We start from the raw sequence: 12432 nt of genomic DNA, 5'->3' as shown, positions 1-12432 counted from the left end.
ACCATAAGTTCTTGCCGAATTTATCTACAATTCTGCACCCACTGAACGCCCTCCTTCAAACTGGTGTAACATGGAAATGGAGTAATGAGTGTAAGCGTGCCTTTCAGGAATGTAAATGCCAAATCACTTCAAAAGAAGTATTGGCCCACTACAACCCAACACTACCGATTCGGTTGGTATGTGATGTGTCACCTTACGGCATTGGAGCGGTGCTGTCACACAAATTCCGTGACGGTTCAGAGAGGCCAATAGCCTTTGCATCGCACTCGCTAACCTCAGCCGAGCGTAACTACGCCCAGATTGACAGGGAGGCCCTCAGCCTGGTGTGGGGGGTGAAGAAGTTCAATCACTATCTGCACGGGCAGAAATTCACCCTACTGACTGATCATCAACCCCTGGTCTCAATTTTTTAACCCAAAGAAGGGCGTTCCGGTGATGACGGCGCAACGGCTGCAAAGATGGTCACTTTTTCTAGGGGCACATCAGTATGACATAGAGTACAATGGTACGAAACAACATGGAAACGCTGATGGGCTGTTGCACCTACCGTTGCCTACGGCGGAAGAAGCACCTGCAGTGGACCCGGTGGAGATATTCCATGCGACCATAGTCGAATGTTTGCCTGTTACAAACGCAAGTATTGAGAAGGAAACCCGAAATGACCCGACACTCTCTCGGGTCTATGATTTGACGGTGAAGGGATGGCCAGCATATGGCGACTCACTGTTGCCAGCATTCTCGCCAAGGAGGGAACAGCCGTCAGTGTGCTGGGGAACCTTGATGTGTGGATCCCGAGTGGTAATTCCACCCAAGTTGAGAGATAGAGTACTCAATGAGCTCCACGAGGGTCATCTGGGAGGGGTAAAAATGAAGAGCCTAGCCAGGGCGTTTGTGTGGTGGCCGGGAATCGATAAAGAAATCGAGGATATGACCAAGAGATGCACAGGATGCCAGAAGGTCCAAAACGCTCCACCACAGGCCCCGCTACATCCATGGGAGTGGCCCTCATCTCCATGGCAACGGGTACACATTGATTTCGCTGGTCCATTTATGGACTCAATGTTTCTAATCGCTGTGGACGCCCATTCGAAATGGCCAGAGGTCATTAAAATGTCCTCCACCACCACGGAGAAAACTATTGCAGTCCTAAGGACCATCTTCGCCAGGAATGGGTTGCCAGAACAGATCTGTTCCGACAATGGCCCACAGTTTGTGTCAGAGGATGTCCGGAGGTTCCTGAAGAATAATGGGGTGAAACATTACACATCTGCCCCATATCATCCAGCCACAAATGGATTGGCTGAGAGGTTTGTTCAGACCTTTAAAAAGGCCATAAAGGCAATGTATAATGACAACATACCACTGCAACACAAGGTGGATAACTTCCTGTTTGCTTACCGGAATGCGACACATGCAGTAACCAACCAAACTCCAGCCGTACTGTTTTTCAACCGGAGACTAAGATGTCGCTTGGATTTGCTCAAACCAAACATAAGACGAGATGTTGAGGATAAGCAGTTCCAGCACATAAATGAAAAGCCAACCAGGAGCTTCAAGATAGGGCAACCAGTCTTGGCCTGCGACTACCGAACAGAAAAATGGCAGCCAGGCACGATATGCACACAGCAGGGACCACTAATGTACACAGTGGACATTGGAGAGAGCATCGTGAGATGCCATGCTGACCAGATTCTAGAGTCACAGGAACAAGCCAAACCTATACCACAAGCATGTGCACCTGGTAATGAGCCCGAAGTACAGATTGCATCTACCTCAGAAGCAGGGGTATTGGAAGCTGACGAACCAACCAATGACAATGAGCCAGAATTGACTCCACCGCCAGAACAGGATACTCGAGAAAGGCGCTATCCAGTCCGGATCAGGAAGCCTCCTCAAAGACTGAACTTATAAATGACTATTCCAGTTGATGTATATATATTACTGAGAAAATTGTAATTGTAATTAGTTATTATTTAGTTGTTAAATGAATGTTATGTACTGTTTATCTAAAAGGGGAGGAATTGTTGTGTATGTCCCTTTAAGGGAATAACTGGTCTTAGACTGCAGTACCGGCAGTGACCACCCCTGTATAAAAGGCCCTAGCAGGCTTCTGTAGTTTCAGTTTCAAGCTGCCTCTTGTTCAGTAAAGTACCTGTTAAACTGTTCTCCCGAAGTCCGTGTATTATTGAGGCGCAGACTTTACACCTTCTGCTTGTGTTTCCCCAGAGAGAAGAAAGGAGGAAGCTGGGAGACAAGTAGACAAGTTAATCTGAGTCACTATTATGTATCTCTTAGCAGAAGCATCAAAAGCAGCTATAAGAGAGGCTGAGAGACAGTGTATTGGGGAGGCACCTTAGGAGACGACTATAGGGGCAAATTAAAGAAACTTTTTTTTTTCTGGCCAATGTTTCTCCCTTCCTCTTCCAGAAGGCATTGCCATTTGTGGTCGTGGTTTTGTGTGTGTCTGTACCCTGCCCAAGATACCAATATTCATTTGTGAGTCTTGGCAATGAATGTCAGCAGGGTGACTTTGAGTCTTCAACCCCAGATGCGCACACACACACTTCCACCAGGAGTCGCTGGGTTGTAAGGAAGAGAAGGGACCCTGACTGATATTCCCCATCCTAATCCAGGGCAGTGAGGCCAATTCCAGCATGGCTAGTGCTACTTCATCTGAAGAAACTAATTCAGATCATACCTCAGGCTTTGCTGGTCTGCATGGGCCAGCCATTCACCATTTCCAGTTTTGAAGAAGGGTTTCGACCCGAAACGTCAACTCAAATTTCTCTCCACGGATGTTGCCTGACCTGCTGAGTTTTTCCAGCATTTTCTGTTGTTATTTCGGATTTCCAGCATTTGCAGTATTTTGCTATCATTCACTGGATAAACTCACTGAGCAAAAAGTTACTTTCTAAATAGGAATAGTATGTTTTAATCAATGAACATGTTTATTTAATTTTACTACGTGATTTGCATTTACCAAAAAGGCTGTAAAGCTGAGTCTGAGCATTGCTGAACGAAGAGAGCTCTTTCGTTGTGTTATGTTTCTGGTTCTGTTCCCTTTCAGAAGCAGAAGAGAGCAAGTTTAGAGCAACAGATCAGAGCGGCTTCAAATGTGAGGGAATTACTGTCAATTATTAACTCATCAGATTGGAAACAGTGGAAATGCCGTCAAAAATTCAAATATCTGGCAGGCTTTGACACACGATCACGATCAACCAGGTTCGCTTCTCCATACTATGGTGCAGAAACTCTCAAATGTAAGCTTATTTATTTCCAAACCTCTTCCTTTTTATATTTGCAATAAACGTGGGAAGTTTCATTTACAGCATATTTGCTATTTGTTTTCAATGTAGCCATCGATGATGAATGGCAGAGGACGCAATGTGTCCCCAGGGAATCCTGTGTTGATGTTGCTAAGGAGCTTGGAAGAAGCACCAATACCTTCTTCAAACCTCCATGCGTGTCTGTATTTCGATGTGGTGGATGCTGCAATGAAGAAAGTCTAGTCTGCAAGAACATCAGCACTTCCTACATCCGCAAAGAGGTGGCTGTGTAGTTTATTTTTTTAAGAAAGTAAATCTTGTTTACATTGGAAAGTTAGTTGGTTACACTTAGTACATGAAAACTGTACTATCCTTCAAAATGAGCCCCCTTGGTACTTTCCAGTTAATGATTTCATTACACATGGATTTATTATAAAGCTCTGGTTAGACCCTATTTAGAGTACTGAATTCAGTTCTGGGCACCGCACCTCAGGAAGGATATATTGGCCTTGGAGGGGGTGCAGCACAGATTCACCAGAATGATACCGGGGCTAAAAGGGTTAAATTATGAGGACAGGTTGCATAGTAGGCTTGTATTCCCTCAAATATAGAAGATTGAGGGGGTGATGTAATTGAGGTGTTTAAAATAATTGAAGGATTTGTTAGGGTAGACAGAGAGAAACGATTTCCTCTGGTGGGGGAGTCCAGAACAAGGAGCATAACCTTAAAATTAGAGCTCGGCCATTCAGGGGTGATGTCAGGAAGCATTTCTTCACACACAGGGCAGTGGAAATCTGGAACTCTCTCTCCCAAAAAGCTGTTGAGGCTGAGGATAATTGAAAATGTCAAAACTGAGATTGATGGATTTTTGTTAGGTAAAATTGCCTATGTTAAAGGTTATGGAACCAAGGCGGGTAGATGGAGTTAAGATACAGATCAGCCATGATCTAATTGAATGGTGGAACAGGCTTGAGGAGCTGAATGGCCTCCTCCTGTTCCCACATTCCTAATTGCCAATTAAACTCACTGCAGATAGTTAGGGCTGATACTTAACAGGGTAAGTACCATTTTAATGACAAGATTTATGTTCTTGCAATGCCACTCAACCTCTTTGGCCCAGAAAGATCGCAATTGAAACTGTGGAGTCTCAATTCCAGTTAGTAAATTGTTGTTAGAGATTTTTTTTTAATTACATTTTTAATTTCTTTTCTTACTTTTTCTTTGTCTTTTATCTAATTTATTTCCATTTCTGTACCTGATTTGACTCTAATTCACCTTATTTCCTTCTCCATTGTTCCTTCTCCTTTCTCCATCCTTAAATCTCATTGGTTAAGGAGATAGACTGTTGTCCCTCTCGTTACTGCTCGCACTTCCAGCAAAAACATTTCAAGCTGAAGGGTGATCGAAAAAGTCTAACGGCAATATTCTCTGCATTACTCTGTCCCTAAGAATCCAACTTGCAACACTGCAGTTCTGAAGCAGCGGGAGGAGCAACTGCAATGTAATCTGGGTGGAACCAAACATTTTGCAAATAAGACTTATTGAGCCAAAATTCAGCAAAGCGTTATAGAGCACATAACAACACGTGGTACAAAGGTTAATGATGTAAAGTGCAGGCAGTTGTCCCAGTGGTGGAAAAATGTAATGCTCCTGAGCAAATTTCCACACCTTTCTCAGCTTCACCGTAACTCATGCTATCCAGTTCAGTCATTTTAAAGGACACATGGAAAAGCTGTGAAAATAAATGCTTTAATGGAATTATAAATAATTGTCCCTTATACAGAACAGCAGTTTTCAAAGGAGTGGCAAAGTTAAAACAAATAAAATGTTGCAGCGTGGGTACAAGAAATGATTGAATGATGGCAATGTCAATATAGATGCCAAATATCTTCACTTAATAGTTAGCTTATTGGAGTGACGTGTTGCAGAAATGATTACAGAAGCATAGAGCCTGAAATTCTGGTAGAGTTGGAGGGCAGAAGTGGGGCTGGAATTTGGCGCACAACTGAAATCTGCTTTGCCTCTCACCCCATTTCAAATGTAGTCTGAGGGAAGCTGGCAAGTCTTCCATCAGCCCCCTCCCATGTCCAAAGGCTCCTTTGGGAGCAGTCTAAGGGAGTTCCTGAGTGACTCCAGAAATTCCACCCATTATGCTCTCCCTACTCCCAGCAGGACCTACACCAGCTAAGAGCTCACACAGATCCAGTACTGGACCATACAAAGGCCCCAATTACCTTTAAGTATCTGGCCATTGTTATCTTCATGGAAAATAAAATGCCTTTTCCCTTTGGCTCCACCATCCAAGCAGCAGGATACCACTCCTCAGCTCAGTCAGGGTAGGTGCCTCTGTTGTCCATAAAGGTGTAGCCACCGACCTCAACTATTTAAATGACCCAATGAGCCCAATAAGGGAGGGGGCGGTTTTGGACTTAGTTTTAGGGAATGAAGCTGGGCAGGTAGAAGGCATATCAGTGGGGGAGCATTTTGGTGCTAGTGACCATAATTCAGTTAGATTTAAGATAATTATGGAAAAGGACAAGGATAGACCAGGAATAAAAGTTCTAAATTGGGGAAAAACAAATGTTGCTAAGCTCAGAGGGGATTTAGCCATAGTGGACTGGAAACAGCTACTTGAAGGTAAATCAGTGTCAGAGCAGTGGGAGGCATTCAAGGAGGAGATCCGGAGGGTTCTGACCAAATATGTGCCCTTAAAGAAAGATCTAGAGCCCCCCTGGATGTCTAGGGACATATAGGGCAGGATTTTAACTCAGGAGTCAAGACCTTTTGACAGATGAAATATCCGTGTTTCACAGCTGTTTAAAGCTGTCAAACACTGACAGTCTTACTTCTAACCTGAATCCTTCTCCACAGACTCAGTTAGAAATCTCTGCTGCACAGAAAGCTGAAGGCTGTCACTTTTGACAGTTTGCAGCCATTCTGCTTTCTGTGCCGGTGAGATGAGGGACTCCCGGGATCTAAAGGAAGGAAAGCTGAAAAGGTAAGAAAAGGTAATTTAAATGTCTTTAATTACATTAGACACACCAAACACACTTACCTTTGCACTCATGCGCACATCACTCACCTGAACACCGACATCTCGACCCCTCCAAGTCCTTCAACCCGACGGCCCGCCTCCTCTAACTTGGCGTGGTTTGGAGCCATCGGGAATCCCACACTTCAACCTTAAAAATCATAATTAGGTAAAAACTACCTGTTAACTACCTGTTAACAGGCAGTTAATTGGCACTAATCCCTTCCCGCCTCGCGTAGGCGGGTCCCAGTGTGGGGCGGATACCCGCCTCCTTTGAAACTGGCACGGAGGCGGGTTTGGGTGCGGGATGGGGTCGGGACCCCTGATTTCGAGATTTTAACCCCCACCCCCCCCCCCACACCTCCAATCCTGACTCCACGGCCCAATGAAAATCCTGCCGATAGGGTAGGATAAAGAAAAAAAGGGAGACGTATGACAGATACTGAAGGCTAAATACTGCAGAATCTTTAGAGAAGTACAGAAAGTGCAGGGGTGCAATTAAAAAAGATATTAGGAAAGCAAAGAGAGAGCATGAAAAAATTTTGGCAAGTAAAATCAAGGAAAACCCAAAGATGTTTTATAAATATATTAAGAGTAAGAGGATAACTAAAGAAAGGGTAGGGCCTATTAGAGATCATGAGGGAAGGTCGTGTCTGACAAACTTGATTGAATTTTTTGAGGAGGTAACAAGGAGGGTAGATGAGGGTAGTGCATTTGATGTAGTGTATATGGACTTTAGCAAGACTTTTGATAAGGTTCCACATGGCAGACTGGTCATGAAGTTAAAAGCCCATGGGATCCAGGGCAAAGTGTCAAGTTGGATTCAAAACTGGCTCAGAGGCAGGAAGCAGAGGGTAATGGTTGATGGGTGTTTTTGTGACTGGAAGGCTGTTTCCAGTGGGGTTCCGCAGGGCTCAGTACTAAATCCCTTGCTTTTTGTGGTATATGTCAATGATCTAGACTTGAATATAGGGGGTATGATTAGGAAGTTTGCAGATGATACTAAAATCGGCTGTGTGGTTGATACTGAAGAAGGAAGCTGTGGACTGCAGGAAGATATCAATAAATTGGTCAGGTGGGTAGAGCAGTGGCAAATGGAATTCAATCCGGAGAAGTGTGAGGTAATGCATTTGGGGAGGGATAACAAGGAAAGGGAATACACATTAAATGGTAGGACACTGAGTAGCGTAGAGGAACAAAGGAACCTTGGAGTGCATGACCACCATTCCCTGAATGTAGCAGGCCAGGTAGATAAGGTAACCACCTTACGTAATGCTTGCCTTTATTAGCTGTGGTATAGAATACAAGAACAGGGGGGTTATGCTTCAACTGTATAAAACATTAGTTAGGCCTCAGCTAGAGTACTGCATGCAGTTCTGGTGGCCACATTACAGGAAAGATGTGATTGCCCTAGAGAGGATACAGAGGAGATTAACAAGGATGTTGCCAGGAGTAGAGAATCTTAGCTATGAGGAAAGACTGGATAGGTAGGGTTTGTTTTCCTTGGAACAGAGGAGGCTGAGGGGAGACCTTATTGAGGTGTATCAAATTATGAGGGACCTAGATAAAGTGGATAGAAAGAACCTATTTCCCTTAGCAGAGGGGGCAGAAACCAGGGGGCACAGATTTAAAGTAATTGGTGGAAGGTTTAGAGGGGATTTGAGGGGAAATCTCTTCACCCAGAGGGTTGAGGGGTCTGGATCTCACTGCCTGAAAGAGTGGTAGAGGCAGGAACCCTAACCACATTTAAAAAGTACTTGGATGTGCACTTGGGATGCTCTAGCCTGCAGGGCTACGGACCAAGAGCTGGGAAGTGGGATTAGGCTGGATAGCTCTTTGTTGGCCGGCGCGGACACGATGGGCTGAAATGGCCTTCTTCTGTGCTGTAACTTTCTATGATTCTATGACCCTGCCCCTAGTATTTGAGATGGGATCCGTTGCATTTGAGGTTGGCGATCGGGAGTCCTCCACTGTTGGTGGTAGAGCGGGGACCCCAAAATTTCAAGACCTGTCATTTTGTTTCGTTTTGTTAGCAGAAACCTAGCAAAGGCCTAAACTCTATTCAGAAGGGAAAACACGGCGGACCGAGAAAGCTTGCTTTGCCAGAGTTCCGCAAATGTAGACTTTTCCACTGCACTGTAACCTGAGCTCCAGTTTCACATTGTCATGTTCATTTACATCTAATAAAATGAGCTGAATAGCAGAGCAGCACAATGCTGCATGTTCTTGTTCAACTGCAATTAGACCCATTGGTGTCAACTTTTAGTTTGAGATCACGCGATCAATAACAACTGGGTTAATGTGTTTGTGTGAAGTTCATGTGTCTGTTATCATAACAAACCCTTTTATAAATTAATCCCTTCATTAAAATAGCAGACACAGGAATTTTATATGAAACTATTAACGGGTTTGTTACTAATATGGCAGCTAGATTTCAACCTCTAAGTTTCCACCGCTGATAAAAGAGGGGAGGGGCGTTCTGATACTGTGGTGTATGTAACCTGTTCCACCTTAAGAGAACTTAAGCCTGGTCCACCTTAAGAAAGGTACTACTTTCTTTGGCTACTGTGTACGTAATACCGGTGGTGACCACACCGGTATATAAGCACAGTGTAATAATATTGTATTCAGTATAGTCCGACCTCCAACCAGTAAAGACCTGTTGAATTTACTCTTGTGGTCTGTGTAGTAATTCTCACTATAACACACAGACTTAACAGTGGTGACGAGTCCGATTCTTACCCTGCTGCAGTAATTTCCACGGCGACTTTGTCCACAGACAGGACGTCGAAGAGAGGTTTCCACCCTCATCACCTACGGGAAGACAAGTCGAGCGGCAGGCATCGAGCAACCGGAGTGCAGAAGACATCCGGACCTCGAAGCCTCCATCAGCGACTGTCAGCTTCTTCTACTACCTCGTGGTGGGTAAGCCGGGCAGCGACGCGACAGAAAGTCAACCGCGTTGGCTGTACAGACGGGGCTGGGAAGACGGAGGAATAAGGGCGGTGAGGTCAATCGCGACCAGAGATACGGGCCGGGCCGCTTTCGAGCGAGAGGCGCAGCGCGGGACATCGATCGCGACCGGAGATAAGGGCCGCATTCGGGCTAAAGGCGCAGCGTCTGGGGAACCTGAAGGCGCGAGAGCCGCGGTGAAGCGGAGACAGCGTCGGGGGACGGGTGAAGACCGCCAAGCGCAGGAAAACCGCCATTTTGTGGGCGGAGGACGACGGCAAGAGCGGGAAGCCGCCATCTTAGATAACATTAAAAATACGATAAATTGCTACGATGCCTAAACATGGGAACATTAATGCCTTCGACAGTGATATAGAAGACTGGGCTATGTATGTAGAACGCATACAAAACTATTGTAAGGCAAATAAAATTCCTGAGACAGATAAAGCACTAACATTACTAAACTTAATGGGTGCGAAGACATATGGGCAATTGAAACACCTGTTATCACCAGATGAACCGGCGGATAAGACGTTCGAACAGATTGTTACTGTCCTAAAAAAATCATCTTAGCCCCACGCCGCTGATGCTAGCGGAACGATTTAAATTTTACGATAGAAGACAGCTGCAAAATGAAAGCAATGCTGAATATTTGATGGAATTACGTAAGCTAGCAAAATATTGTCAGTTTGGAACGGGACTGACAGAGGCACTTCGAGATAGATTTGTGTGTGGTTTATTTAAACAGGGTACACAAAGGCGACTGCTCGAGGAGAATGAGCTGTCTCTTGAGAAGGCGGTCACTTTGGCAGCAGCACACGAGGCCGCAGCGAGAGGCACGGCAGTAATGCAGCTACGGCCACCGGAACTCGGTACAAACAAATTGGGTTTGAGTTCTGTCAAATGTTATCGTTGTGGAAAGACAACGCACGATCAGAACCAGTGTTGGTTTAAAAACCAAGAATGCAGAACGTGTGGCAGGCTTGGCCACATAGCTAAAGTATGCCGGTCAGGAAAGAAGACCAGCAATAAAAAGTCACCGCAAGGAAAATATGCAAAGGTACACAAGGTGACAAAGAACAGTTTGACCGAACAGAAGTCAGATTCAGACGCTAGCAGTAATGAACTGGATAGCTTAAGAATACACAACGTTGGTAAGGATACAGACCTCCAGACAATTTGGGTCACTCTTAAGATAGCAGGAGTCCAAGTAAAAATGGAATTGGACACTGGATCGGCATTGACGGTCATGAATAAGAAAGATTACAGAAGGTTATTCCAACATATTCCCTTACAGGATACGGAGATTATATTGAAAACGTACACGGGGCAAAGAGTGTACCCCATCGGAAAAATAGAGGTAGAAGTGGTCCACAAGGGCAAAGGAAGCCAAGTAATGGACTTATATGTGCTACCTGAAGGAGGTCCACCGCTACTAGGATGGGAGTGGATTAGGAAAATGAATATGGACTGGCACTCCTTGAAAGCACTAACGGTAGATTCCGGGGAAACAGCTGTCAAACCTAAACGATTGTCCAGAATATTGGATGAGGCTAAAGAGGTGTTCCAGCCGGGACTGGGAACACTGAGAGGAATTACGGCAAACATCAAGATTGATGAACATGCACAACCAAAATTTTTTAAAGCCAGACCGGTACCCTATGCAATACGACCTGCGGTTGAAGCGGAGCTGGAAGCACTAGAACGTTCAGGGGTACTGTCTAAAGTAGATTGGAGTGAGTGGGCTACGCCCATTGTTCCTGTTATGAAACGTCCTGCGAACAATAAGCCAGGAGATCCAGGGAAGGTTCGCATCTGTGGAGATTTCAAGATCACCGTTAATCCGGTGCTTCACACGGTGCAGTATCCACTTCCACGGATTGAGGATATTTTCGCTTCACTGTCTGGCGGGAAACACTTCACCAAGATAGACCTGGCGCAGGCGTACTTGCAGATGGAGGTTGAAGAAGAGTCACGCCAATACCTCACGATCAACATGCATCGAGGGTTGTACCGGTACAATAGGCTGGTTTTTGGTGTGGCATCGGCTCCAGCAATTTGGCAGAGGGCCATGGAGCAGGTATTACAGGGAATTCCAGGCACACAATGTTACCTGGACGACATTCTGATCACAGGTGATGGTGATGAACAGCATCTCGCTAACTTGGAACTGGTGCTCAACAGACTGAAAGAGTATGGACTTAGAGTAAATCGGCAGAAATGTGAGTTCTTCCAGAAGCGGATCTCGTACTGTGGTCATGTCATTGACCGGGAGGGGCTTCATAAGTCTCCTGACAAGATAGCGGCAGTTGTAAAGGCTCCCGCTCCGGAGAATGTCTCTCAGTTGAGGTCGTTTCTAGGATTAATTAACTATTACCATAAATTTCTGCCAAATCTATCCACGGTGCTGCATCCATTGAACGCTCTTTTACAGAAAGGGGTACCATGGGACTGGGGCAAAAACTGTAAGAAGGCATTTCGCAAAAGCAAAGAATTGATCACCTCAGAGGAAGTGTTGGCTCATTTCAACCCGACACTGCCTATTCGGTTGGCTTGTGATGCTTCTCCATATGGTATTGGGGCAGTACTCTCACATAAATTGCCAAATGGCACGGAAAGGCCAGTCGCGTTTGCATCCAGATCATTGACCTCCGCTGAGCGCAACTATGCGCAGATCGATAGGGAGGCCCTTAGCCTTGTATGGGGAGTGAAGAAGTTTAATCATTACCTACAGGGCCAAAAATTCACACTTCTGACGGACCATCAACCGTTGGTGTCCATTTTTAACCCTAAGAAGGGTGTTTCGGTGATGACAGCACAGCGTCTCCAGAGATGGTCTCTTTTCTTAGGGGCACATCAATATCAGATAGAATTCAAAGGTACGAAACAGCATGGCAATGCTGATGGCCTGTCGCGCCTGCCACTACCTGAAGATGAAGACACGACGGAAGTTGACCCTGTTGAGTTATTTCATTCGACCATTATCGAGTGTTTACCTGTCACCAACACAAGTATTGAAAGAGAAACCAGGAACGACCTGACACTGTCCAGAGTCTACGAGGTGACAGTGAAAGGATGGCCAACACGGGGTGATCCTCTGTTACCGGCATTCTCGGCAAGGCGAGACCAGCTGTCCGTCTGCCATGGTACTTTGATGTACGGGACAAGAGTGATTATTCCTCC

At 45.4% G+C, this 12432-nt stretch overlaps 1 protein-coding gene across 2 annotated transcripts in view; it reads left to right on the top strand.

Moving 5' to 3' along the window:
• vegfd (vascular endothelial growth factor D) overlaps window positions 1-12432 on the top strand; it is a 95585-nt gene that overhangs the window by 69672 nt on the left and 13481 nt on the right. For both annotated transcript variants that reach the window (XM_086006516.1, XM_086006517.1), the window contains exons 2-3: window positions 3068-3260; window positions 3357-3547. In XM_086006516.1, coding sequence (XP_085862642.1) covers window positions 3068-3260; window positions 3357-3547 — 384 coding nt within the window. The remainder of the gene's footprint in view (window positions 1-3067; window positions 3261-3356; window positions 3548-12432) is intronic.

This window comes from Somniosus microcephalus, chromosome 14 (assembly GCF_052327205.1).
Source record: "Somniosus microcephalus isolate GS21.2 chromosome 14, FLI_Smic_1.0, whole genome shotgun sequence".
Lineage (NCBI taxonomy): Eukaryota > Metazoa > Chordata > Chondrichthyes > Squaliformes > Somniosidae > Somniosus > Somniosus microcephalus.
Note: the sequence above shows the minus strand (reverse complement) of the source record. Positions and strands in the feature narration are given on the sequence as shown.